Genomic DNA, 26,301 nt, shown 5'->3' with positions numbered 1-26,301 from the left:
ACATTATTCGTCTTTCCCGCGAAATTCAGTAGTCCCCAATTGTCTACGTCTAAAATTTTGCAGTAAGGCCCCCAAATCGTTAAAAAAATTTCTGCCCATTGAACTTGAACTGATCTTTCTTTGGAGATGGCGTTTTGGATGGAGTGTTTCAAGTACGGATGCTAAAATTAGAAGGAATTGCTTGTAGACCATAAAAGGAATTGTTGATCATAAAAAAAACTAATTCATTGCTGTTGGTCGTAATTTTGATTTGATGAATTTTGCACCATTCCGCTTAGAGAATATGGCGGGAAGTTTGGCGCCAAAATATTAAGCGCGCTTGCTCCTTTTATCCTGGCTGGGAATCGCGTTTCAATTTTTACAACTCAACTAAAGTTCCTATTGCATTCATGAATTTAATATTTGATAAGACGTCATTCGAAGATTTTTCATCTCTTAAATTTTTGAATAATAACATTTATTATTTTCTAAGTTTAAACGTGGTTCGAAAAATTGTAGGACTGAAATTCGGTGATGAGAGCAAAATTCTCGATCATTTTACTGAAATTTCATTAGAAAACAGAAGCTATTTCCACCATAGATATAATAGCTATATTATGCCTGCGTTTTGGGCCTTTTAGTTTCCTGTGAAATATATTAATACACTTGAGAATTTAGAAAAAGGTTTTTATTAGCAAAAACGTAGATCAAAAAAGGTAGCAGTTTTTTTCAAGAATGAAGAGCGATAGACCTTTTATAACAGTTGGTCACGTGACCCTCCTCCCTTAAAAAGAGAAATCGTGTCAAAATAAACATATATGAATTTTGTCTGTTTTCTGTCATTTTGTCGTGTTATATGATAGGTGAGGCTGTAAGCCGTGTAGGATGGGCTCGGAAATCGTATAAGAACATGCGTAATAGGTAAATTACGAGCCTTATATGAAACGACTGAAGATGAGTGCCAATGGGCCTTTCCCAACTTCAAGTCGCGTAAAATGAGCAAATGAGTTCTTTATCGTGTTATATATAAGTACTATTTGTATTCCTGTCTGTTAATTGTTTATTTTTCAGTATCTTTTTTATCTGTCTGTCCATTCATCGTGGTATATATACTGTACAATGTCTGTATTCCTGTCTGATTTATTTGGCAGTATCTTAGTTGTCTGTCTGTCCTTATTAGTCATCCTCATGCACTTCTTTCCCCCAATCCGCATCTTGTTCTCTCATGGTTTCTGGGTTGTCTACTTGCACATCTCCATCATTCACATCAACATCTTTAATATTATCAGCCTCATCCCGAACTCCATTGTTGTCCTTTCCCCCTATTCCTTCCTCCTCATCATTATTCACTATATCTGGTTCTTGTTCTTGCTCTTCTGTATCGAATTCATTTGCCTCGAGGCCCATGTCTGCTTCCTTCGAGCTCGAAGGCCCACTGTTTGCATTAACATTGATATCCCTATTCTCTGATCCTATGGTTTTGGTCTTTTGTCTAGGAGAAGTGATACTTCCCCTCCTCATTGCCTTTTCATCGTAGCCTTCCACTTCTTCATCACTCAATCCTTCGATGCTGCTATCTGCATGAGTCAAACTTCTACTGTTCTCAATAGGTGGCAATTGAATGTCGTTCTTTTTAGCTGCCTTCGCGTTGGTCTTTTTTATTTGAGCTTTGGGAATGTCTAGTGGCATGAGGTCTTCTATTGCGCCTAAAATGAGACGATGAAGACAACCAGAATTTAATTACACTGGATTATTTTACAGTTTAAAACAAACTACAAACTATAAAAACTACTTATTATCTCGATAGTATTTTCGTCATTATTTTTGTATAGCATAATACTTATAAGCAATTCCCTTCAAACATATTTAATCCAAGAACTGTTCTTAACTTATTTATGCATTGTAATTTCTTCTTTTCCGTCCCATTATCTTAAATTGAATTACCTATGAATAGGGTGCACAATATTTTCATTAACCCCCTCGGGTTGTATTTCTGCACCCTACCACGATTCTTTGTCTTTTTTACTAGCAGCAATAGCTATGTAAATATGTGGAAAAAAATAAACCTTGAACCTTGAACCTTTATGGTGAAGATGGTTTCTTAGTTGTTTTGCTTTTTTTTTCTTTTCGTTTGTTTGTTTATTCGTTCATTTTTTTCGTTTGCATAACTCGCAACATCGATAGCTTGCAACAATCACGCAATGTTGCACAGTGTGTCCGAAGCTTTAGCCAGGCATTCTGCTAGCAATTAAACAAATGTTATTCCATGGAAGGAAATTATTTTCTTACCTACAAATGATATCCAAAATACAGCTGATATGACTATCCCAACAGTCAACTTCATATTGTCGACCAACAGTTGACAAACGTACTTCAAATAAAAACGAAATCATTTTCTTTAGAGAGGGATTGAGTGGTAACCTACGGCACTGTATTACAGCACGTGCACAGTACAACATACCATAACATCGAAATGGCTTTTGATTGGAATGGTTTTCAAATATGTGGGAAACATACGGTATTACCGGATTATAGCACGTGCACGGCACAACATGCCATAACATTGAAATGATTGCAATGGTCTTTCAAATGAGTGGGAAACATACGGTATTGCATGCCGGACTTCCAGCACGTGCACGGTACGACATGCTATAACATTAAAATGGCTTTCCATTGGAATGGTTTTCATATGAGTGGGAAATATACGGTATTGACTTAGAGCACGTGCACGGTGCAACATGCCATAACTTTAAAGTGGCTTTCCATTGGAATAATTTTCATGTTAGTGGGGAATTTACGGTACTGTCCGCACATGCACGATACGACATACCGTAACATTGAAAAGGCTTTCCATTGTTTTCCGTATTACTCAACCAATCACAAAGAGTACATATGGTTACATATCAATTTAGCGTTCTTTTTTTCAGCACATTTGAATTTTCTCTTCCAAATACTGAATTAAACATATTCATTCTACAATATTCGTTCTGAGCTCGTCTTGCTAAAGGAATGTAATTCAAAAAATATATAAAAGTCGAATTCAACGATTTAAGAAAATACTCGCTAAAATGAATTATCTAAAGATCATAACTTTCTCTTCAAGGATTCATTAGAGCAGTTTCCATATGAATGGAGAACACGGTAGAGACTTACAGCACGTAAGCGGTAGGATCAACCTTAACATTAAAATGGCTTTCCTTTTCCTTTTAGTAATTTATCCAATCAAAAAGCGTAGTTAAGGCTATGGTAAGATACGGTACGGCCTACGATACCAATTTGCATATCGTTCACACTCCTATACGAAAACCTCGGTAAAATAAATATTGAGAAAACTCTAGTGTGTCTTAGCCATCTTTGTTCACATTGTATCATATGTCATTGTAGCAATCTTTTAGCAATTTCGTTAACATTTACGTTATATTTTGTGGTACTTTACAAAGAAACATTGATTATTTAGCTCTAGAAAACACAACAGATTTTGCCATTTTTGCCCAGCAACTGTACCCACACAATAAGTAAGTGATTTTCCTTGGTAGTTTTTAAGAATAGATTTCTTAATAAAGCTGGATATCCTTACCTTTTAAATTGTCTTTTCTGTTATTGTTGATTATAGAGGTTATTGACAGCAATTTATAATCCACCAGAAAAACTTCATTGATTCTAGCAAAACATTATCTACGCTACATGCAATGTTTTGATTCTCATTGAAATAACAATCAGTCTACCAATCATGGAATAGTATCTGAGTTGGTACATGGTAGTATGCGATAAGTAGACTAGTAATGACCGACTGACTAACTTAATAAGGGAAGTATAGGAGGAAATAGGTAATTGGGTATATGATAAATGGATGGATCGATGGATGGTTGAATAAATGAATACATCAGCGTTTAAATAAATAGTTAGATGGATTGATCATAAAGAGATAACTAAATACATGGGAGAATAAATAGAGTGAGTTTATTGATAATTTTACTTTCGTACAGCATTTCACATCAATCAACCTAATAAAATTCATCACAGCATATTGAATCAAAATTAATATCCAAATCACCATAAAATACTATCTACCGACAAAGAAACTAAATGAAATCAAATATTATGCAATTTGCAAATTTTGTAATAAGGTTTAGAAATTTGCAATTGGTTAAAGTCGATCATTTAATGATCTAATCACAATTGTACTCGTCATGCACATTGATCGCCATTTTGTCATACATCGGTTCATTGGTCAAATACAAAGCATTCAACCGAGGCAGCAAGGTTCAAATTTGAATAATCCTTTAAAACTACCTTGAAGCCTCGCTTTAGTGCTTTGTGTTTGATCATTGAACCGTTGTATGGAAAGTGGTGAATACCATTCACATGTAGGGTAGGTAGGTCAATGGGTGTCAAAAAGTCACACGACTCTTATTGGGTGTCACATGGCTGTAATTGGGTGTCAAGAGTCACATGGCTGTAATTGGGTGTCAAGAGTCACATGGCTGTAATTGGGTGTCAAGAGTCACATGGCTGTAATTGGGTGTCAAGAGTCACATGGCTGTAATTAGGTGTCAAGAGTCACATGGCTGTAATTGGGTGTCAAGAGTCACATGGCTGTAATTGGGTGTCAAGAGTCACATGGCTGTAATTGGGTGTCAAGAGTCACATGGCTGTAATTGGGTGTCAAGAGTCACATGGCTGTAATTAGGTGTCAAGAGTCACATGGCTGTAATTGGGTGTCAAGAGTCACATGGCTGTAATTGAGTGTCAAGAGTCACATGGCTGTAATTGGGTTGTCAATAGTCACAGGACTCTAATTGGGTATCAAAAAGTCACACGACTGCTATGCGATGCAAATAGTCATGATTCTAATGGGTCAATAAGTTATACGACTGCAATTTGGTGTCAACAATTCGATTATTAATGAAAACGTTTTTTTTAAGATGATTAACCATCTTCACTGACTGTAAGCTTCAAAAGGCCAATTATGATAACTTTGTAATATTGAAGGCATCCCAAGTTCACATTTCTAGCTTATTATCATTATTTGATTTTAGAATCGTGGCCGGATTACTAATCGTGGTTGGAAGAACCGTGGTCGGAATAGACGTGCTCTGCAGCACCGTTTGGGGCAGTACGGCGGGCAAAAATCATTTTTTGTAATCTTGGAACAAGCACGTACACACCCCATGGTACTTGGCGCCATATATGGATTGGTTGAGGACAGGCTATTTTGCTGCGCAGAGGGGGAGGAGTAAGGATAATTTGGTAAGTAGGGGTGTGAATACGAGGATGAAGAGGAGTATGGATAGGAATTAGGATGGATATAGACTTGGGTTTGTTGTTGGTAAGGTGGTGCTTGGGTTCGGGAGGACGGGTTCATGATGAAGGTTCCTGAGCAACACATCGGGCTACACTGATTACTGCAACTGGTGATGCACGTCGAGTAGCACATCCCATTGGCTGAAAAAGGAAAGAAAACGAGAACCCCATGAACTAGAAGTTCGACATTGCCGTTCGGTGATTATGCAAACGGACAAACCATTCAAGCTTTTCTGAACGAAACTCAAACAGTTGCTCAAGTTATGGCCAGAGGGCGTCCATACTGTGACCTGCATTTTTTTTTTTTTTTTTTTGTACAGATTTCGTGTAAAATTATTTTTCGTATGCAATTTATTTTTCTTTGGTACTATTGTCATAATATCAATTAATATCATGCCCATTATTTTTGTTTGAATTTATCTCTTAATTTTGTAAGTTGTTTATTGTAAGCATTGCGCTGTGCTGTACGTGTGATACGTATAAGTAATGGTGATGAAAACTGCCGGTATTTACCTGGGTCGTTAGCGGTGACTGACGCGATGAACACTTTGTCCTTGCTGCCAGGGTAAATGTGGTTGTTATGGCTGTCCAAGTAGTCTTCTAATGGTTGAACGACGTTTGGGTTGGATCCGGGAGGGATTTTCACAAACACGCTATAGTAGGTGCCACCATCTGGTCCAATCCTGTTAGGCAGGTAGTAATAAGTAATTGAAATGGTTGTAAATGCGTATAATCATCATTATGATAATAATTTAAATCATCATCTCCGTCGCATTATCATCAACAACATCGTCATCTTACCGCACCACCATCAACATCATCATCATCATCATCATCAGTCATTAACATCCTCATCACAATCATCATCTTTACCATCAGCATAAGTCATTAACATAACCACCACAATCATCATCATCAATAGCATCATCATCAATCATTAACACGACCGACATCATCATCGCCCCCACCATCCTCTCCCACATAATCATTAGTCTCATCATCATCATCATCATCATCATTAAAAAATATTTTTTACTTAAATTGTTATGATGGTAAAGCACACATTTCAACAAGGAAACAAGCTTACTGTGTTGATTCGCCAACGAACTCGATTGGTTGTTTACTACTTGTGGAGTTTAGCTGCAAAGAAAAAAACTTACACGTTATGGAACTGAATTCAAAGCAAAAAGTGTACGTAATGTTTATAAAATATTGCCATTGCGATGTTACCATTAAAATATTCAACCATTTTAACAATAGGTTTTGTCACTTCGCTTTATCGGATTGTCCAATAGATTGACAATTGAAAATGTGTCAAAGGTCATGTTTTTTTGTTAGAGGTTACAAGGTATTGGGACAAAGATCTGTGGTTATAGGAAATGCCTCATGGTTAGGAAGTAGCACACTTTTTTGTGACAAAGGTCAATTGGGACCATAAAGCAGATTAAGAAATTGACATGCTTTGTGTTAGAAGATACAAGGTATTTGGACAATGATCTTTGATAATAGGGAATGCCTTATGGTAAGAAAGTAGGAGATTCTTTCTGACAAAGGTCAATGGGACCATAAAGTAAATTAAGAACGTCTGAAAGGTCATGCTTTAAGCCAGAGGTTACCTTTTCTTTAATCATCGTCGCGTGATCTTTATCACCTGCAGGGAGAATGACTGTCTTTTTTGACGCACCTTGCACATCAATACCCACTTCAATTAAAAATGTTATCTTGTACGTGATGGGTCCTAAACAAAGCAAAGGAGAGTCGGAAGATACGGCAGTTTTTAAATACAACATTACAGGTTTCTGGACTCGGCAACACATGTGAGTAGAGTTTTACAGGTCTTGATTCGTGTTTTTTTTTCGAGGTTCTCCGCTGTTCCTACCTTCGCAGAACCCACTTGATAAGCTAAATTCCAATTCGAACTGTGAATAAGACGTGCCCTGTCAACGCATATCAACCCAGAGGTTGTTTCAGGTTATCGATCTGAAAGTTTTCCATGCCCTGACTTAGATCAGCCAAGAAGTTTTTTCAGGATTATAAAATAAAGTTGCTATTTTAGCCATTCCAAAAAATGATCAAAACGATTTAAAAAAAAACGCATTCTTCATCTTTCTGTTTTTACCCTCTGCAGGACGTCGACATATAGATGGAAGAACATCAGTACACTTTCTATCTTCCCATCCAGATTCATTTTTCGTATCTTTCAAAGCAATACAATTTTCGCCGATTCCAGTCGGTTCTGTTTGAAGAAACTGATGAAACCTGACTACGCTCCCGTCAACCCACTGATAACGACTCTCAACAATTCTGTCATTGAATCCTAACCAGGCTTCTGAGGTATTTTGCAGACCTGAAAGTTATACAAAATATGTCAGATAAAGCTTTAAGAACTTAAGCCAAAATTTAAGATTTCCTTGTACTAAGGTATCTAGTTCATAATATATATATATATATATATATATATAACTTCATCTGCGTTTGGCCATGGCGGCCATCTTCAGGGTTAGAAAGGGTGTTGTTAAATATGATGATGAGCCTAAAGTTCTCCACTTTTTATGTGGAGAAAGTCGTTAAAACCTCTTGCAAATGAGAAACAATTGGCGCTACTGGCAAACTCCAATAACTCACCAGATACCATACCAGTGATGAACATATTTTCTTCTTGAGACTGGAGGGATGCTAGTGTGGCTCCATGATGAGCGCAGTGTTCGATAGCTTTGGCCCAGGTTAATGGGACTGGATTTAATTTAAAGCAAGATTTTCCGGACATTCTAAACCCTTCAGGACACTCTAAGGACAGAATTCAGTTAGAATATGGTTATTAGAAATCATTAAAAGGTCTGATGTTTTCTATTTGGGCGTAAGCTTTCTCCTCCTCTTCGTCATCAATAAGACATTTTCTTCTTCTTCACCGTTTGTCGTTCGCCGTTGTCAACATCGAATTATCATCGTCATGACCACCATCACTACCACCATAGTAATCAGTATTGTATATTCGTCATCGCCATCATCATATCATCGTCATCAGTATATTACCGTCCGCAACACGTGATACCATCAACATTATTATTATCAACATGGTATTTGTGACATGTCATTCCGTTGACTCTTCTTCTTTCTCTACTCACCGCTCAAGAAGATTCCTTATCAATTATTATTCATTATCAAGTTGAATGAGGTAATACTACCCTCACATGAAGAAGACTTATTCTTATAATAAGTCACAATACTCCATTTTACAGCTCCATTCAGTGACCATGAATAATAGTTCCTAGCCGAGGCTGGAGTTTCCGCGCATAGCAAGACTACAGTTTATCATGCGCGGTAACTCCAGCCTCGGCTAGGAACTATTATTCATGGTCACTGAATGGAGCTGTAAAATGGAGTATATATTGTAAGTAATTCTAGATTGAGCAGCATCTATTTGCATTATATTCGACACATGTGAAATGCCGACTTTTAATCTGGGCCGAATTCCAATTCTGATCTGATCTTACCTTGAGATGTTCCATCAGAGAGTTCTGTGAAGAAAAAAAAAGTTTTTAAAAGTATCGTTAGACTTATTCCTATTTATATCAAGACCGGCCTCAAAATATAATATTTGAATCTCTTGAGAACATCATGAGCTCTAACTGCGCTATTTTTTTTTTTTTTTTTTTTTTTTGCATTAAATGTTAACGATTTAAAAAATTGCACATATTTGCCTGACTACAGGGTTTGAATATTGAAACCACTTGAATTAGACTCATTCATATTTACATCTCAATCTCTTAAGAACACCATAAGCTCTAACTGCGCTAAATTTGTTGCATTCTTCACAAAGTGAAAAAGCTACGTATTCGCCTGACTTGAGGGTTTGAATATTGCGACCACTTGAGTGGCATTACTGCTGGTTTCTCACTAATGTTTCTCAGTCAGTACCTGTTACAGGAGAGATATTATCCTTGGCTGATTCCATTTCGTTGCTTGGAGGATCAAAATACACTACCACATTGGTACTAGATACACCAATTCCTACATGGGTAGTAGGCTTCCAAACCAACCTTGCAAATAGTGCCGATTTTGCTGTCACCTTAGGAGTGGGCCAATCAAAATCCTTTACTGTTTGATACCAACTAGATACGCATTGCTTAGCTTCGTTCTTCCCTGGCGCTGAGCCTGCTAGATTACAAGTGCTTATCCCATATGTAGTTTCCGTTTCGTTGTTAACTGTTTGTCGTTTAAATAACTTGTCAGCTTCCTTCTGTGCTGCTTGTGACATGTTTTTCTCCAATAGAAGTGGACCTGCCCCGTGCAGTAGACGTATGACGTTCATCTCCAGTAGAAGATCATTCATAAAAGCAGCTTTGGAATCAATAAAGGTAAGCCATTAGTACATTAAGAGAATAAGGGTTCCTTAAACACCCGAGGTTCCTTACTCCAGTACTTTATTCATACGATAAAACATTTGTTTTGGACAGTATTGTTAACATTGATGTTAAACTAAGCATCAAGGTCAAGAATACCTTATAATCACATAAGCTACATACCGTGTTCTTGAGCTGGCGTGGTACTAGTAGTCGGTATAGATGAGGTATTGCCAGATGTCGCTGCCGTGGATGGAGTGGGACTTGCAGCAGTTGGACTTGAACCGGAAGTCGTTGGACGGCTTGGACCGGAGGGCTTTGCACTCGTTGGACCAGAAGGTTTTGCGGTTGTTGGACCAGAAGGCTTTGCGGTTGTTGGACCAGAAGGCTTTGCGGTTGTTGGACCAAAAGGCTTTGCGGTTGTTGGACCAGAAGGCTTTGCAGTACTTGAACCGGAAGACGTTGGACTGCTTGGACCGGAGGGTTTTGCACTCGTAGGCTTTGCGCTTGTTGAACCAGAAGGCTTTGCACTCGCTGGACTGGATGACTTTGCAGTTGATTGGCTAGGAGGCATTACAGTTGTTGTCTTTGCACTGCTTAAACCAGAAGGCTTTGCACTGCTTGAACCAGAAGGCTTTGCGCTCGTTGGACCAGAAGTCTTTGCGCTCGTTGGACCAGAAGGCTTTGCGCTTGTTGAACCAGAAGGCTTTGCGCTTGTTGGACCAGAAGGCTTTGCGCTCGTGCTTGGACCAGAAGGCTTTGTGCTGGTGCTTGGACCAGAAGGCTTTGCGCTTGTTGGACCAGAAGGCTTTGCGCTCGTGCTTGGACCAGAAGGCTTTGCGCTGGAGCTTGGACCAGAAGGCTTTGCGCTCGTTGGACTAGTGCTTGTTGGTGCTGTTGGTTTTGAACTTCCCGCGGAAGGTTTTTGGCTGATCGAATTGGTTGATGCCTCACTAGTCGGTCCTGCAGTTGAAGTTGGCATAGAGGTTGGCGCGGTCGATGCTCCAATAGATGCAGTAACTTTTTCGCTCGTTGGTCCCGCAGATGAAGTTGGTTTTGACGATGGTATCCCAGAGGGCTTCACGCTACTTGAACCACTTGGCTTTACACTTGTTGGTGAAGTGGATGCCGTCGGTTTTGAAGCTGGCGTAGGAGGTTTTGAAACAGTCGAAGTAGCTGAAGTAGGTTTTGAGGTTGCACCACTAACAGAAGCTGATGAAGATGCGCTAGATGAAGTTTGTTTGGATGTAGGTCCAGATGGCTTAGCACTTGTAGAACCTGAGGTTGATGAGCCGGATGGGGCAGCGCTTGTTGGACTAGTGGATGTAGATGGTTTTGAAGTTGATCCCGAGCTAGTCGAGGCGGTCGACTTTAAGCTTGTCGATCCTACAGATGATGTTGACGCTGATCCTGAAGGTTGCGAACTGGTGGGGCCGGTAGCTGTTCCAGCAGATGTCGTTGGCTTTGTTGAAGTTGCACCAATTACAACGGTAGATTCTAAAAAAAATATGCTCAGGAGGTCAAGAATAGAGTAAAGAATAATCAGGTTAGGATTGATGCCACCAAATTTGATAGGCATGGTCTTTCTCATTGGGAGGCCTACAAGACATTAACAAGTGAAACCCCCATTTTTGCGTCCCATTTCCTTTTTATTCATTCCCAGTTGCGCGGGCAAAAAAAATGTACCCATTACATGTTGCATGAATTCAAACTAAAATAGATTTGTGGTATTATGCAGCGAATTTTTTTAATCATATTATGTGTATTCCTCATATGAACTGACCTCATTGCAGTAGACGAGAGATCCTTTCAAAGTTGTTTTCCAGAATAGCAACATATGTAAAAACCCACCCACGCCTTCCCTAACGACTGACCTTGACCATTCTGTAATTTGCTGGCAAGTAGGGGAATATGTTCTTACCTGCAATCCCTTTAGTACTCTCCTCCTTGTTCGTCGGTGTTGCAGTGTTTCCACTGGTAGGAGTTACAGATGCACTTGGTGCTGATGATCCTGAAGAAACTGAGCTGCTAGAAGATGGTGTGGTTGGTTTTCCTTGAGTTGGAGTTGCTGAAAAATGATACAAGAATGTCTTTGTCATGGAAAAGGTCTTAAGCCACATACTTAACAAATTTTCCTCAAATTTTCCTCACATGTTGGAGGTATAACTTTGTTGGGTTTTAAGGTTCTTTGTAGCCCACTGTTTTTGGAAATCCAACACTTGCACGTAAACTCATAAATTGTTCCTTTTGAATCCTTGATCGTCAGCTGTAAAAAAGAAGGTGGCAAATCTAGTTCAGATATCAGAGTAGATGAAGTCATGAAATCTCACAATAGTTAATAGTGATCGTGATCATCATCTAGTGGCTGTAGATGATGCTATTGTTGGTATGATGCTATAGCTCATGGAGGTGATCATGACGATGATGGAATTGGTGAAGACGACGATTGCAATGAAGCAGCTGGTAATGAAAAAAATGAGGTGATGTGATGCAGTTTTTCAGGGTATCGAGAAGAATTAAAGATTTTTGTCCACGATGATTGTGATGATAGCGGTGACGGTGGTGGTAACGGTGTAGTCTGATGTGTCGACAGGATGATGATATTGGCAATGATGGTGGCGGTGATGATGATTCTCGTGATGATTGTGATGATAGCGGTGACGGTGGTGGTAACGGTGTAGTCTGATGTGTCGACAGGATGATGATATTGGCAATGATGGTGGCGGTGATGATGATTCTCGTGATGATTGTGATGATAGCGGTGACGGTGGTGGTAACGGTGTAGTCTGATGTGTCAACAGGATGATGATATTGGCAATGATGGTGGCGGTGATGATGGTGGTGGCGGCGATGATGATGGTGATGGTGATGATGATGGTGGCGGTGATGATGACGGTGGCGGTGATGATGACGGTGGCGGTGATGATGATGGTGGCGGTGATGATGGTGGCGGTGATGATGATGGTGGCGGTGATGATGATGGTGGCGGTGATGATGACGGTGGCGGTGATGATGACGGTGGCGGTGATGATGATGGTGGCGGTGATGATGGTGGCGGTGATGATGATGGTGGCGGTGATGATGACGGTGGCAGTGATGATGGTGGCGGTGATGATGGTGGCGGTGATGATGGTGGCGGTGATGATGGTGGCGGTGATGATGGTGGCGGTGATGATGATGGTGGTGGTGATGATGATGGTGGCGGTGATGATGATGGTGGTGATGATGATGGTGGAGATGATGATGATGGTGGCGGTGATGATGATGGTGGCGGTGATGATGATGGTGGCGGTGATGATGATGGTGGCGGTGATGATGATGGTGGCGGTGATGATGATGGTGGCGGTGATGATGATGGTGGCGGTGATGATGATGATGGTGGCGGTTATGATGGTGATGATGATGGTGGCGGTGATGATGATGATGATGATGGTGGAGGTGATGATGATGATGGTGATGATGATGGTGGCGGTGATGATGATGGTGGCGGTGATGATGATGGTGGCGGTGATGATGATTGTGGCGGTGATGATGGCGATGATGATGATGGTGGCGGTGATGATGATTCTCGTGATGATTGTGATTCCCCTGATGGAGTCTAGCAGTTTGAAGTCGAAAGGTCGCGGTCCTTTCTAAAAATGACCCTCAAACATGAGACAAACGGATAAGTATCATTTACTTAGATACATTTATTGATATCGAATACCTGCTTCAATTTCCAAGCTTCTCTTGGCCCTGTGGCAGTTTTATTGACTGTGATTTCTGTGATCTTGCCAACATCCGTGGCAATGATGGAAAATTCAGACTCGCTTTATATAAAGTAATTATAAACTTTCATCAGTTGGATAATATATGAATTCAGATATTACAGAGAGATAGGCCTAGCCCTCACTTTTAGTCTCATGATACATACTATTCTGATGTTTTATTTTTCTTTCTTTCTTTTTCCTCTTTTTTCTTTTTCCCTTCAACCTCTGGGCTGATCTAAGTCAGGGCGCGGCTAACTCACAGATCGAACCCTGAAACAACCTCTGGGCTGATCTAAGTCAGGGCGCGGCTAACTCACAGATCGAACCCTGAAACAACCTCTGGGCTGATCAAAGTCAGGGCATGGCTAACTCACAGATCGAACCCTCTGATCTAAGTCAGGGCAGGGCTAACTCACAGACTGAATTGGAATTTATCATGTTAGGTTTAATTTATCATGAGAGGAAGGAAAACAAGAGAACCCGGAGAAAAACCCTCGAATCAAGGCGGCGCCCGAACTCTAGCACATGTCTTACTGAGCCTGGAAATCGAAAGGCATTACCGCTACGCCACTCTTGCTACCTATGATCCTATGTCCTTTAAGGGTACCCCGTGATATTTGAGGGGGATCAAATAACCTACCTTCCTTTATCAAATGACTTCACGACTCTCTTCAGCTCCTTGAAGGCAGTTGCACCTTTGTCGCCCGATAACTTGATAAACACTTGATCGCTAGTCGCTGGCTCCGCATTAACCTGAGGACTGGTTGTCACTCTTACTAGATATGCCGTTTTGGGAGTTATCGTAGACTGTCCACCATCTGGAAGAGAAATTAAAGTTAGTTATCTTTAAAGAAATTTGTCGCTTGACTCAGAGAAGGAGGGAATGGTGAGTAAAGGTTTTTGTCTGCATTATTACTTGTACGTTCTTCATTTGTAGGTCGTCAAAAATAATTGGTTGCACAATAAACCGTTTTCTCAAGGTTGCGTGCACATTCAACTTGACGGGCCACTTGACGGGCTCATGTTCTGGTATCGTGGTCCGTCAAGTTCCTTAAATTTGGATGCGCACGCAACCTTGAGAAAACGGTCTATCAGAAAGCGGTTCTACTTTTCGTGGAACCTGGAAGTGTTAAATGGTGCATTTCGTTATGAAACTTGTTTCGTAACGCCGCTGTACATAAGTTTCAGCTAAAAGTTTCAATGTGTATCTGGGACTTAAGCAACTAGTTCATTTACTGACGATATGCTGAACAATCCAGTCAGCGCCGAACGTTCCTAGCGAGCAGGAAACAAACGTGGTGTATGATAGTGGTTTCACACACAAAAAAAGCGCCGTGTAACACCCTGTGAAACTTTTCTCGCAACGATTCTGTACACAAGTTTGAGCTTAAAAGTTTCAATAATGTGTAATAAGGCCTTGGATGAAGAATTACCATATAGATATCAGTGTTTTATGTGTCTGTCCTCTTATTGACGATGAATTGTGTCATCACATTGTCAAAGTAGTATGCGGATCCACTCGGCGTGGTTGTTTTTTACAATGAGAAAAACGATAAAAACTGCTCATTTTTTTTTTCGATCAAAACAACCAACGGAAAGAGCGCGCGCTCTTTGATGTCAGCTTTATCTGTCTGTCCTCTTATTGATGATAAAGAATAACCAATCAGCGCGCGAGAAATTCGTAAGTTATTGTAAAATGTCTTAGTGCAGATACTTACCAAAGAACATAAGGCATCCAATCAGAATCAATGTAACCCAGCAAGACATTATGACCTTTATAACAGAAAAAACCATACATATGAACAATAATCTTTTAATGAATCCTTACTATTAACTTATTTGCTATAAGTATTATATTGGCATTGCAATGCATTTTGGGCCTGGCATAGGGGACAGACTAGACAGCATCTTGGAAATATGTCTCCTAACACAGCCCCACAATGCACTGCAATGCCAACTCGACCCAGTCTTTTCCGCAACCTGGGAATGGCCATATAAACGAACTAGTGCTAACATAATTACGTTTTATTTCATTCTGCATCTTTTTCTCTCTCTCTTTTTGTTTTACTCTTATCTCTGAAAAGACGTTTTTGTCTTTCTATTTTCGCCTCCTTTTTTACATTCTCTAGAAAATTTAATTTTTAAGGTAATCTTTATCAGTTCTTAAAGAACGATAATATAATTATAGTTATTTTCCTAACATTGAATAAATAATAATAGTATTAATAATAATAATAATAATGATAATAATAACACTATTTAACGAGGTTAAACACATTACAGTCAAAGACTGATAAACTTGTGGACCTTGGATTAAAATTGAACCAGGTGTTTATTATGATAAAAAAAAAGCTTTGATTTGATACAAATATTTAATCGTATCTATTCAGCTGATATTCAAATATCAAGTTTCAGTACTCCTTGAAAATGTAAAGTAGAAGTTACTCGTTTTGCATCATTAATCCCGACAGATACTTAAACCAAACCGGTTTACAGAACAGAATATCTACTAGCACCAGCTCATTACTCTAAAATCACCTCTAGTTTATCCTCTTAAGAGGTATAACCACTTCCTGCTCGTTGAACGAACTTGGTTTTTTTTAAATTCATATGAAATTCCTTAATCATTTGCATGAAATTTTGAAGTATTCCGTACTTTTTTTTTAAGTTCTGAACTTTGAAATTCACTTAACAGATTTTTGACTTCTCCTCGGTTAGTTTTTTCATTAGCAGCCAACTAACTTACCTGTAGACTTAAGAACTTTCTAGAAAATGCTGTCTATAAGTTCTCTCTCGGAAAGAGAACGCCCTTAATGTAGGAGCCAGAAAAATAGCAAAAAAGGTGGCTTTTTACGATGGTAAGCGCAGAAGTGTTTGGCCTAACGTTTTAAGGATGTTTTGACCAAGATCTCAAATAGCAGCCAAAATCTCATGAATTTATTAAAAGTGTACTTTAAACACTTGGTCAATTTTTTGAAACGCCCTCTTATGATATGAGTCACTTCTTAATTTTTTATTTCCTCGTTTTATTTCGTTTTGAAAATTCTCAAAACAATTCCTGTAGACGTCGACTAAATTCGTGATTTTAGTGTCAAGAGTAAACTTTGAAATATCTTCTGTCTCAGTGACAGACAATATAAGGGATATCTATCCGTCTTCTTGTGGCTTATTCTTGAAGGATGGGCTTGATTGTTGGTATGACCTGTTATTCAGCAGGTCTACGATCTGTAAATTACTGAAGACAAAGATCAGTTGGTTACCAGTCCTTCACGGCAACGTCATATTACTAGGGATACCGTTATCAAAATATTTTACAATGAAAAGCCCTTCAATACTTGCACTTGACTTTATTTAAGAGCACGAGAGGTGTTATTTTCTGCTTAAAGAAGAAAGATTGACAAGTTTTTTGCACATTAACCAGGACTCACCTTACCCCTCCCCTATGAATACTAACATGGCATACAGACGCGCGCGCGCAGCTTCTCTTGAGAAATTGATATAAGTTTATTCCTCTCATATCGAGTTTTAAATCTGTTGTTTTCTTGTTGGCATGGAGGGTTTCCCTTCGTTGTCTTTTTCGTCTTTTCTTGTCCTACTTCCAATGACACGAGTGAAAAACGTTTGCGCATGCTCTGAATCTGTATGCAAATTAGTCAAAACATATGAAATTTGACTTTCAAACATGCCTGATAAATTGGACTTCACAAAATGTCAAAACTTAGTGTCCATGATTGAAATTTAAGGCTAATTCTTTCATATTGTGTTTGTTAATACAGTATCTTGGTCTGACAAAAGTATACTCTCGAACTTTTTTGTATACTTGGAGAAAACAAACATTTATTTTTTCACTCGAACTCTTCATTATTCTTAGAAAACGTGCTGAAATGCACGCATGCGCAAACGTTTTTCCCTAGTGTCACTTCCAATCCGTTATACATTCGTTTTGTGTCGTCATGGTAACAAAGACTTTTCGCATGGAATCGTGGACAGGATACTTCCACTGTAATCAAACGTGTTGAGCGACATTCGCCAAATTTAAAGGTTCACTTTCATTTTATTATTTACTAACATTTTATTTTATATTTTATACATAACTTCATCAAATGAAATGCAAAAAACATTTATGGTGCAATTGTCGTTCTAACGCTTTAATCAAGATCAAATTGTTATTTTGTTATTCTGTTCTTTCTTTCTCTTTCCGTTTCTTTCTTTCTCTTTCCTTTTCTTTCTTTCTTTCTTTCTCTTTCTCTCTCTCTCTCTCTCTTTCTCTCTCTCTCTCTTTCTTTCTGTTTTTCTTTCTCTTTTTCTCTCTTTCTCTCTTTCTCTCTCTCTCTCTTCTCTCTCTTTCTTCTCTTGTGCGGTCATCTATTTGTTGTTGTATTTTTGTAATTTGTTTTTTTTTAATGTGTGTATATAATGTTTATCGCTTCATATAAGTAACGTTCTTGTAACGTAACTTGTTTTTCCTTACTAGACCACGATCTAACCAGCCAGCGGCACTACTGCCATGCGCAGTACTTGTATCACCTTACTGGTTTCAATCAATATACAACATGTAAAAGGGACGCATGAATACTATGGGTCAGTGCTCTATCGTGTCACACCTAACAGGTACGGTCTTTAAACTGCATTCATAAATCTATTACTTGAAAAACAACGAGTCTTCTACGTACAATTTAAGAATAATTCCTTTTGATTTAGCACAACGATAAACAACGAGCTTTAAAATAAAAAGCCTTATTTTTCCGCCCAAATCTTTCTATCAACTTTCTATCATTTTTAAGAATAACTTACTTACGATTCAAGTTTAAAACTCCTTAGATATTGAAATCTTTCTCCTTTTAAAGAATGCGCAAAAAATACATTATAGTTGTGTTTAGAAAATTTTAAAAAAAATGTCAAAAGCAAAAAAAAGCGTAGCCGAGGTCATTTCATCTTGAAATCCGCTTGATTGATAAATTCATAACCTAATCAATATTTTATGACAGGACCTTTCCTTCTAAAACTCAAAGCGCGTCCAAGCAAAATCCTTTAAAAAATATCCCTCATTGTTCTCCACAGAAAAACTGATCATCATTGCCATGATATCGTAAACTAGAACTGCCGAATAAAGATGTTGCCACGTTTAGAGAGATTAAGTAATGGTTTACAACGATTGATAGAATTTTTATGAGTCGAGTTCAAACCTTGCGTCTTTCAATGGAAGAAATTCTCGTCCGGTCTGAAAATATCTACAGGTGAGTCAAATAAAAATATCAAAATATCGACTTTCATAACAGTTCTAATAAAATGAAATACTGTCGCTCATGAAATAGTTAGATTCCTCTAAGAAAATTTTGTTCAAAGATTATAATTATGAAAATTATAATTGATATTTCGATCGACGTCTGTCTTTCCTGGTTAAATCTACTAAGAATTTTAAAAATTACGAATTTATTCGAGATCTATTTAATAATATTTTTGGGGGGAAATGTTTTTAGATGCTTTTGAATAGTCATTATCTTTTTATTGTGAGGGATTTTTTTTTTTTTTTTTTTTTGTCTAATATATAATTTTTTTTGCTACAGTTAATAATTTTGAAAGTGGCATTTCCAACTTGTGATTTGATATTTTCAATAAGATGTTATGTCGATAAATGAAATTCAAATCACAACATTTTTAATTATAAACCAAAACAACTAACAAAAAATGTTTCAAAATAAAAGCAAAAAGGTGTTACAAAAACCGCCTTAATAATTTAAATATTCCAAACAAACGTGTATTTGAAAGACACTGTTCATCTCTACAAATAAATCAATTGTTTTAGTTTTTCGTTGGACTGGACGATGAAATATTATCTTGCAATAGTATTGAATACAAATTGACTAACTTTGACCAGCCCAATTCATTCAATCAAAATTGAAAAGCTATGAAACCGGGTTACAAGTGATCTATCAGTGCGTGTGAACGAAGAAAATTAGCCGGTCAAATTTGACACGAAATGTGTAACGAAAAGGAAATGTTTAATTCGACCAAAATAAAACCAGATAGTCGGGTTCGGACGCAGAAAAATTCGCCTGATATTTGTACATAAATCGTGCAAGAAAATAAAATCCACATACCTCGTAATTTGTCTACTTTTTTTATTTTTTCTATACTATTTTGAAACGTTTATGGTCGCGAATTTATTTATTTATTTTGCATTTATTTCATTCCATTAGACGTGCGCTAAGCGTGCATTGCAGGCTTATCATACGATTGTCAGAATACTGTTCAAAAATAGTGATTTTAAGACAGCCCTGTTTGTTTTGTTCATCTTAGAAACCATTATTTCACCTTTATATTATGCGGTAGAAAATTTTATTCGAGAGAAAAAAATCAATGGAAAATCAGCGTTCTTTACAATCCGTTTACTATCATGAATAAGCTAGATGCTAATTAGATTGTGACGTCACTTTGAGAGTTATGTTGCTTTTGGAGATCTAATTCAGGAAGGTAAGTTCTTTCATAATTTTTTGATTTGAAAAAAGTTTACTAATTTAATATCGATGCGCAGCAGTCCTCGCGCGAAAACTCCCCATTTCACTTGTGTTTGCGACGAGGTTAAAGCTTTTTGATTGACTTTTTTTCAGTGAAGGCCTAAGTAGACAATGATCGAGCTCAATGTGATCGCTTTACTACTAGGATTATTCTGCTTCCTACATTCAATTAATGGTACGTAAGCACGTCAACGTCAGCGAATTGTTCCTCCTATATTTGCTGTAAAACAAACCCCTATTCAGCTGACACCCTTCAAGCAGCAACCAGGCAAGGTCCCGAAGGTGTTCTCTTAATAGCGCTATGACTGTATTACATTAAGCATCGAAATAACGAATTTTTAAAAATCCACAGGTATCCCGTATGAAATATCTGTATATACTGGTGATGTGTTTGGCGCGGGGACTGATGCTAAAGTATATTTAACACTGTTTGGAGAAAAGGGCAAATCAAGAGAAACAGAACTCGACACCAAGAATAGAAACGACTTTGAAAGAAACACGTAAGCCGTCAAATAATTCTTCGTTTGCACGTTACGGCAAGTCTTGATGATCAAACGATTTCTCTTTAGCCTCCTTGGTTAATACCACCAACATGGCTGCTATGTCTTTGTCTTTTAATTTTCTTGATAATGGTTGGTTTGCAAGTCACATCATCACCACCATGTTGGTGGTATTTGGCAAAAGCTTTCTCTTTAGCCTCCTCTGATAATTCCACCAACATGGCTGCTATGTCTTTGTCTTTTAATCTTCTTGGGAATGGTTGGTTTATAGTCACATCATCGCCGCCATGTTGGTGTTATTTTACAAAATATTTCTCCTTAGCTTGTTTCGCTAATACTTTTGTTTTTCCAGTGTTGATAATTATGAGCTTAACCTTGATGATGTAGGAAAGCTAAAGAAGATATCAATACGACACGATAACTCGTGGTTTGGTTCGGGATGGTTCTTGGAAAAGGTATCGACAAACAGCTAGGAATAGATCTATATAAATGATTATCAATATATTAGGTGTAAAAATAATGCAGAAGTATAGACTCCGTCACCTTGGCGTAGTGTTTTCACATTTCAGAAATCAGGCTACGTGTCATTCGAAATTATATGTTTGTATCCATATTTATTTTTATTCTCGGGCGCAAACCGTTAAACAACGCGGTGATACTCTTTGGGAATAACATTTGATCTGAAATGGGAAAATGTTACGTCCAAGCTAAAGAGTTCAATTAGCATCTGAAAATACATCTATTTAGCAGCGTCTGCGTCTATTTCTTAGTTAAAAAGTCTCATTCGTATGTAACTTTAATAACAGGTGCTGATAAAGGACAAACATGGCTGCGTATACGTGTTCCCGTGTCATAACTGGTTGGCATCAAACTATGGCGATAAGAAAGTATCACGTGATCTAATAACGAAAACCAACTGTGAAAAGAATACGAAAAAACATCTAGGTAAGATACACGTGAAGGGAAGTTCATGGTTCCATTAGGTACCGATGCTGTCTAACAAGCTCAAACTTTGATCTTAAAGAATAGACCCTTGCAGCACGTCGGAATGCAGCTCAATTTGAAAGATATAACAATAAGTTTCCAATTTTTATGAGATTGAAATCCTTTTGTTTTGTCCTCCAAATTGAGCTGCTTTGACGTCACATGCAAGGGGTTTTTTGTAATTCTTCTTTTTGTAATTTTTTGAAGATTTTACTATCCCATTAAAATGCCAAAAAAATCAGTTTTTTTTTATCCTTGTAGTGTTCTTGAAAACAGTTATTTTTAGTTGTTTGTGGACAAGATATTGATTGAATATTTATTATTATTATTATTATTATTTATTGATTATAAATTATTATTGGTTTGATACTAATTTACTGGATAGATAAATAAATGCTCTCGACACCTATTGGTCACTTGCATCATATCGTTATCATAAGTATGATCCATTATGTTTTATGTTTCAGTTTGTAAAACAAGTCTTGGTATGAACAGCGGTCTCATCAAGGACAGTCAGATTACAGCATCATCTTCGTACGATGACAAGCACCAGCCCTTCCATGCGCGGCTCAAAAAGACCGTGAAAGGATCTCGAGGAGCCTGGTGCTCAGCTTTCGCTGATGATACAGAATATCTTCAAATTGTCTTCAAGAAAACTACTCAAGTAGTAGGTACGAATCTGATTGGTTGGTTAATTATGACGTCACTCAAGGAAATATATTCCTCATATGATTTTTATAACATGACGGGCAGTGTTTGCCCCTCATTGAAAGCTGATTTAACACAAGCAATATCCTGACAACTCGCAAAACTGAGTAGCTAGTTTGTGTCTTTTTTGGTATGTTCCAGGTATTGCAACCCAAGGTCAAGCGATGTTTAACAACTGGGTTACAAAATACAGCTTGTCATATAGTACCAATGGGTCCAACTGGAAACCCCTCAAGGAAAATGGAAAAGTGAAGGTAAAAGATTTAATACGCCTCCTCATCTTGTAGGAACCTTTAGCGATTCCCAGTGTTATGACTCTCAATTTCCATAAGGGTTTTAAAATTATATATTTTTTATCCTCTCAAGTGAGTTGTCACCAAATTAAATACATATAGAATAATAGAAATAGAAATTACAATCGACGCAGCACCCCCCCCCCCCCCAAAGGAAAGAAAAGGACGAGCATGTGACAGCAGACGGTAACAGAAAAAAGTTCCAACTGATAACCGCTCCCTTAATATGCTATAAGGGGTATAGACACCAGTATAGGTCCATCGATATACACCCAATCACAGAAGAGTAAGATTCTATTGTTTGGTCCTCCGATTATTTATAATAAAATATTTTATTGGACTTTTTTTGTCGATAGGAATTCAAAGGCAACAAAGACCGAGAGACCGTTGTTACCCATGGATTCCCAGCAATCAATGCGAGGGCGATACGAGTACATCCACTGGCTTGGGAAGGACTGACTAACTGTATGCGAGTAGAACTGTATGGATGTGATACAGGTCAGATATAAAAGAGTATATCAATTAATGTGATATCGTGACGCTGTCGTATACCACGCAGTATTTTCATTGGCTGAGTAATAACATCACACACTCTGATTGGCTCCAAGGGTGCGTCATTTTCGTATCGTGACCGTGACGCCGTCATATCAGCACTTTCCTTGGCTGTGTAATATTTTCGCGCACTCTGATTGGTTCAAATAATCATTACTTCATTTGCGTGACCGTGACAGTTTCTTAGAATAATAACCTCACGCGCTCTGATTGGTTAATCAGATTTCTTCAATTACGTACGGTAAAGGTGATGCTTGCGATTACATGTCAAGTCATACGAAATCTGCTCTGTGATACACACTCTCTACCTAGTATTCATTGATGACTGATAAAAGGGTGAAGCCAGATAGCTAAACTTGTTTGCTATTTGTAGGTGCTTTAACGCATGGTATCGAGAAAGGAGTTAAGAAAGGTATGCACAATTTGTCTATTCTTTAAATGATATTTCTAGTCTGTTCTCAGTAATATTATATTTCTACCCTCAGGATAACGGTAAATTTTGAGTTAGATCACAAGAATTCCTTCCCCAATTTTTTTTTCCAAATTCGAGCTTTGTAATAATGATTTAGGTCTAGTTCATTACTTGTAGTATTTCTAGAGATCTTTATCTTAATCTAGTTTATTAGATACTGACCGCTAGGAATTGTGATTGATAGTAACTATTATGTTTTTTTTTTAATTGAACATGTTCTTTGCATCCTTTAGAACACCCAAAAAAGAAGAAAATTATTGTAAGCACGCCAGAATCAAATCCAAGTCGTACCAGTAAGTCTGCATTACCATTGTCATCACCACCATCACCACCATCATCCCCGCCATCATCATCATCGTCGTCATTATCATCACCACCATCATCCCTGTCATCATATCATCGTCGTCATCATCATCACCACCATCATCCCCGCCATTATCATCATCGTCGTCATCATCATCACCACCATCATCCCTGTCATCAATATCATCGTCGTCATCATCATCACCACCATCATCCCCACCATCATCATCATCGTCGTCATCATCATCACCACCATCATCTCTGTCATCAATATCATCGTCGTCATTATCATCACCACCATCATCCCTGTCATCAATATCATCGTCGTCATCATCATCACCACCATCATCCCCACCATCATCATCATCGTCGTCATCATCATCACCACCATCATCTCTGTCATCAATATCATCGTCGTCATTATCATCACCACCATCATCCCCACCATCATCATCATCGTCGTCATCATCATCACCACCATCATCTCTGTCATCAATATCATCGTCGTCATCATCACCACTACCATCATCCCTGTCATCAATATCATCGTCGTCGTCATCATCACCACCACCATCCATGTCATCAATATCATCGTCGTCATCGTCATTACCACCACCATCCATGTCATCAATATCATCGTCGTCATCATCATTACCACCATTACAGAGGCTTTGCACCATCGCGTAATGGCAGTCATGACAGGAGGCACGAACAATTAAGTTGTAAATACTATTGTTGTGCCTCCTAACATGGCTGACATCACATAATGGTGCAAAGGCCTCTATCCCTGTGTACCCATTCACTTGTGTCAAGGACACGATAAAAGAATAAACTTTAAAAGGTGCTATCGACCTCCTTGGTGAACACCTCCCGTTTAAAATGCTATTAATTATTATTAATGTTATCTATTGTTATCTATCATAGTATTGGACAAAGCTGTTTTATATCTTCGCTTCGATACGATAACCGACAAGAACACAATCCTCGACCAATCAGATTTGCACAACGATGCTCGTATTGTCAACTTTGCTCGCTTGTCTCGATTCAGCGAAAAATGCGGCCGCGGAGTAGACTTGAACGGAGGCGACATCCTATTCAATGGAGAACGCTTTGTAAACAAACCACACTTAGCCGTTACTATAGCAACGTGGGTCAAATTGTACAGCATCGACGGGCCTAACTCAGTGTTTGATACGATTGGATGGAAGAATTCAACGCATTCCATGGGACAGTATCACATAGAGGTCATTAATGGTTCCGTGCGATGGTTTCACAGGAATGAGCGGGGGAAAGTTATCTTTAATGTCTTAACGGAAGTCATTGTTCCTCCCCATATATGGACACATATTGCGTGTACTTACGATTCGACTTCCGGTTATGCCCAAGTGTTTGTCAACGCAAAGTTTGTCATGAGGGAGGAGGGGGCGGGGCTTTTGTCACAGGACTGGCAGGTTAAAGCAGGGATTGGTGAGCATAAGGGAGAGAGGCAATTGGATGGATTGGTTGACGAGTTTTATATGTCCAATGAAGCTTTGTCGCAGGACGAGATCAAGAAACTTATGAAAAGATGTGATTTCGAAAAAGGTAAGTCTCCCCCACCCCTCCCCCGAGGGGTTAAAGGTACAGAGGGGGGCTGTAAATCATGAATGTGGTTTTTCTTATCAAAGGGGAAGGTGATCAACGCTAGCGTACTCACATACTTTTTTTGACTTGCGCATGCGTGGGCTTGGAAAATTCCATAATGTATTTTTTAGATTGTAAAGTACCGCACCCAATGTTTAATCTTAAAATTTCCAGTCCATCTTCTCTTTAATTTATATTCTAGAATGCTTCTCGCCCATCGGAATGGAAGACTTGAAAATCAAAGACGATCAAGTAACAGCTTCATCAGTGTTAGAGCCACACAAACCTTACTACGGTCGTCTCAACCTAATATCCTTCTTTGACGATGTCAAGCGAAGTGCGTGGTGTTCTGATGACGACGATAAAGAACCGTACTTGACTATTGATCTTAAAACTGAAAAGACAATCTCCGGGGTGGCCGTGCAGGGGGCGTCCGTCTTTGACAGCTTTGTGACGAGTTATAAGTTGTGTTATAGTCATAGTGGTAGGAAATATGACTGTGTGAAAGAGAATGGTACTGGCGAGGTAAGTGACTTGTGATCTATGCTGTGATATCATTTGTGTATAGTGTCTTCCTTCCTTCCTTCCTTCTTTCCTTCCTTCCTTCCTTTCTTTCTTTCTTTCTTTCTTTCTTTCTTTCTTTCTTTCTTTCTTTCTTTCTTTCTTTCTTTCTTTCTTTCTTTCTTTCTTTCTTTCTTTCTTTCTTTCTTTCTTTCTTTCTTTCTTTTTTTCTTTCTTTCTTTCCTTTTTCTTGTCTTTTTCTCGAATCACGGATTACTTTGATGGCGTCAGTAAAATGTTAACACAACCAGTTTCATCTTTATTTTCTTTTTATTTATATTTACTTTACCAAAAGACCAGCTGGTGGCCGGGCACAAGACAGCAGGACTATTCACTTCTAACTTGCATAAAAAGAACACAGCATCCCGCGTATACACACCAGTACAAATTTGGTTCAGTACCCTATCTCATA

The 26,301-nt window shown here is 38.4% G+C and overlaps 3 protein-coding genes across 3 annotated transcripts in view; 1 reads left to right on the top strand and 2 right to left on the bottom strand.

The window, feature by feature from the left end:
* Positions 1 to 652: 652 nt before the first annotated feature.
* LOC116289454 (uncharacterized) lies at positions 653 to 3,600 on the bottom strand. The gene is made up of 3 exons (XM_031696397.2): positions 3,557 to 3,600; positions 2,269 to 2,350; positions 653 to 1,685 (listed from the first exon to the last, which is right to left on the bottom strand). Exons 2-3 carry the CDS (start codon positions 2,321 to 2,323, stop codon positions 1,156 to 1,158), a joined length of 585 nt encoding a protein of 194 aa, XP_031552257.1. The 5' UTR covers positions 2,324 to 2,350; positions 3,557 to 3,600; the 3' UTR covers positions 653 to 1,155.
* A 1,128-nt stretch (positions 3,601 to 4,728) lies between these two features.
* LOC116289460 (uncharacterized) lies at positions 4,729 to 16,276 on the bottom strand. The gene is made up of 15 exons (XM_031696404.1): positions 16,122 to 16,276; positions 15,094 to 15,148; positions 14,016 to 14,193; positions 13,333 to 13,435; positions 11,778 to 11,892; positions 11,548 to 11,694; positions 9,810 to 11,123; positions 9,202 to 9,624; positions 8,778 to 8,801; positions 7,909 to 8,070; positions 7,403 to 7,630; positions 6,900 to 7,021; positions 6,371 to 6,423; positions 5,797 to 5,966; positions 4,729 to 5,424 (listed from the first exon to the last, which is right to left on the bottom strand). The coding sequence occupies exons 2-15, from the start codon at positions 15,140 to 15,142 to the stop codon at positions 5,015 to 5,017; spliced, it is 3,498 nt and encodes a 1,165-aa protein (XP_031552264.1). The 5' UTR covers positions 15,143 to 15,148; positions 16,122 to 16,276; the 3' UTR covers positions 4,729 to 5,014.
* A 1,574-nt stretch (positions 16,277 to 17,850) lies between these two features.
* LOC116289449 (uncharacterized) overlaps positions 17,851 to 26,301 on the top strand; it is a 15,858-nt gene continuing 7,407 nt past the window's right edge. Inside the window, exons 1-14 of the mRNA XM_089031076.1 lie at positions 17,851 to 17,986; positions 18,437 to 18,612; positions 19,987 to 20,068; positions 20,246 to 20,393; positions 20,746 to 20,848; positions 21,200 to 21,338; positions 21,845 to 22,048; positions 22,227 to 22,339; positions 22,735 to 22,876; positions 23,304 to 23,342; positions 23,636 to 23,695; positions 24,630 to 25,289; positions 25,531 to 25,853; positions 26,185 to 26,281. Of these exons, the coding sequence (XP_088887202.1) occupies positions 20,005 to 20,068; positions 20,246 to 20,393; positions 20,746 to 20,848; positions 21,200 to 21,338; positions 21,845 to 22,048; positions 22,227 to 22,339; positions 22,735 to 22,876; positions 23,304 to 23,342; positions 23,636 to 23,695; positions 24,630 to 25,289; positions 25,531 to 25,853; positions 26,185 to 26,281 (2,092 nt within the window). The 5' untranslated portion in view covers positions 17,851 to 17,986; positions 18,437 to 18,612; positions 19,987 to 20,004. The remainder of the gene's footprint in view (positions 17,987 to 18,436; positions 18,613 to 19,986; positions 20,069 to 20,245; positions 20,394 to 20,745; positions 20,849 to 21,199; positions 21,339 to 21,844; positions 22,049 to 22,226; positions 22,340 to 22,734; positions 22,877 to 23,303; positions 23,343 to 23,635; positions 23,696 to 24,629; positions 25,290 to 25,530; positions 25,854 to 26,184; positions 26,282 to 26,301) is intronic.

The sequence above is a fragment of the Actinia tenebrosa genome, unplaced genomic scaffold (genome assembly GCF_029948245.1).
Source record: "Actinia tenebrosa isolate PJP-AT-01 unplaced genomic scaffold, QUT_ActTen_1.0 PGA_scaffold16__25_contigs__length_10494907, whole genome shotgun sequence".
Classification (NCBI taxonomy): Eukaryota; Metazoa; Cnidaria; class Anthozoa; order Actiniaria; family Actiniidae; genus Actinia; species Actinia tenebrosa.
The sequence above is the reverse complement of the archived record's forward strand: the minus strand, read 5'-3'. Positions and strand labels throughout refer to the sequence as shown.

What these genes read in the sequence shown, in the direction of transcription:
- LOC116289454 (XM_031696397.2), bottom strand. Translation starts at nt 2,323, where the DNA reads ATGAAGTTGACTGTTGGGATAGTCATATCAGCTGTATTTTGGATATCA. An exon ending in ATTTTGGATATCATTTGTAG is followed by an intron (nt 1,686 to 2,268) that starts GTAAGAAAATAA and finishes GTCTCATTTTAG; the next exon opens with GCGCAATAGAAGACCTCATG.
- LOC116289460 (XM_031696404.1), bottom strand. Translation starts at nt 15,142, where the DNA reads ATGTCTTGCTGGGTTACATTGATTCTGATTGGATGCCTTATGTTCTTT. An exon ending in CACGCCAGCTCAAGAACACG is followed by an intron (nt 9,625 to 9,809) that starts GTATGTAGCTTA and finishes TTGATTCCAAAG; the next exon opens with CTGCTTTTATGAATGATCTT. An exon ending in CGACGATGATTAAAGAAAAG is followed by an intron (nt 6,424 to 6,899) that starts GTAACCTCTGGC and finishes TTTTCTTTGCAG; the next exon opens with CTAAACTCCACAAGTAGTAA.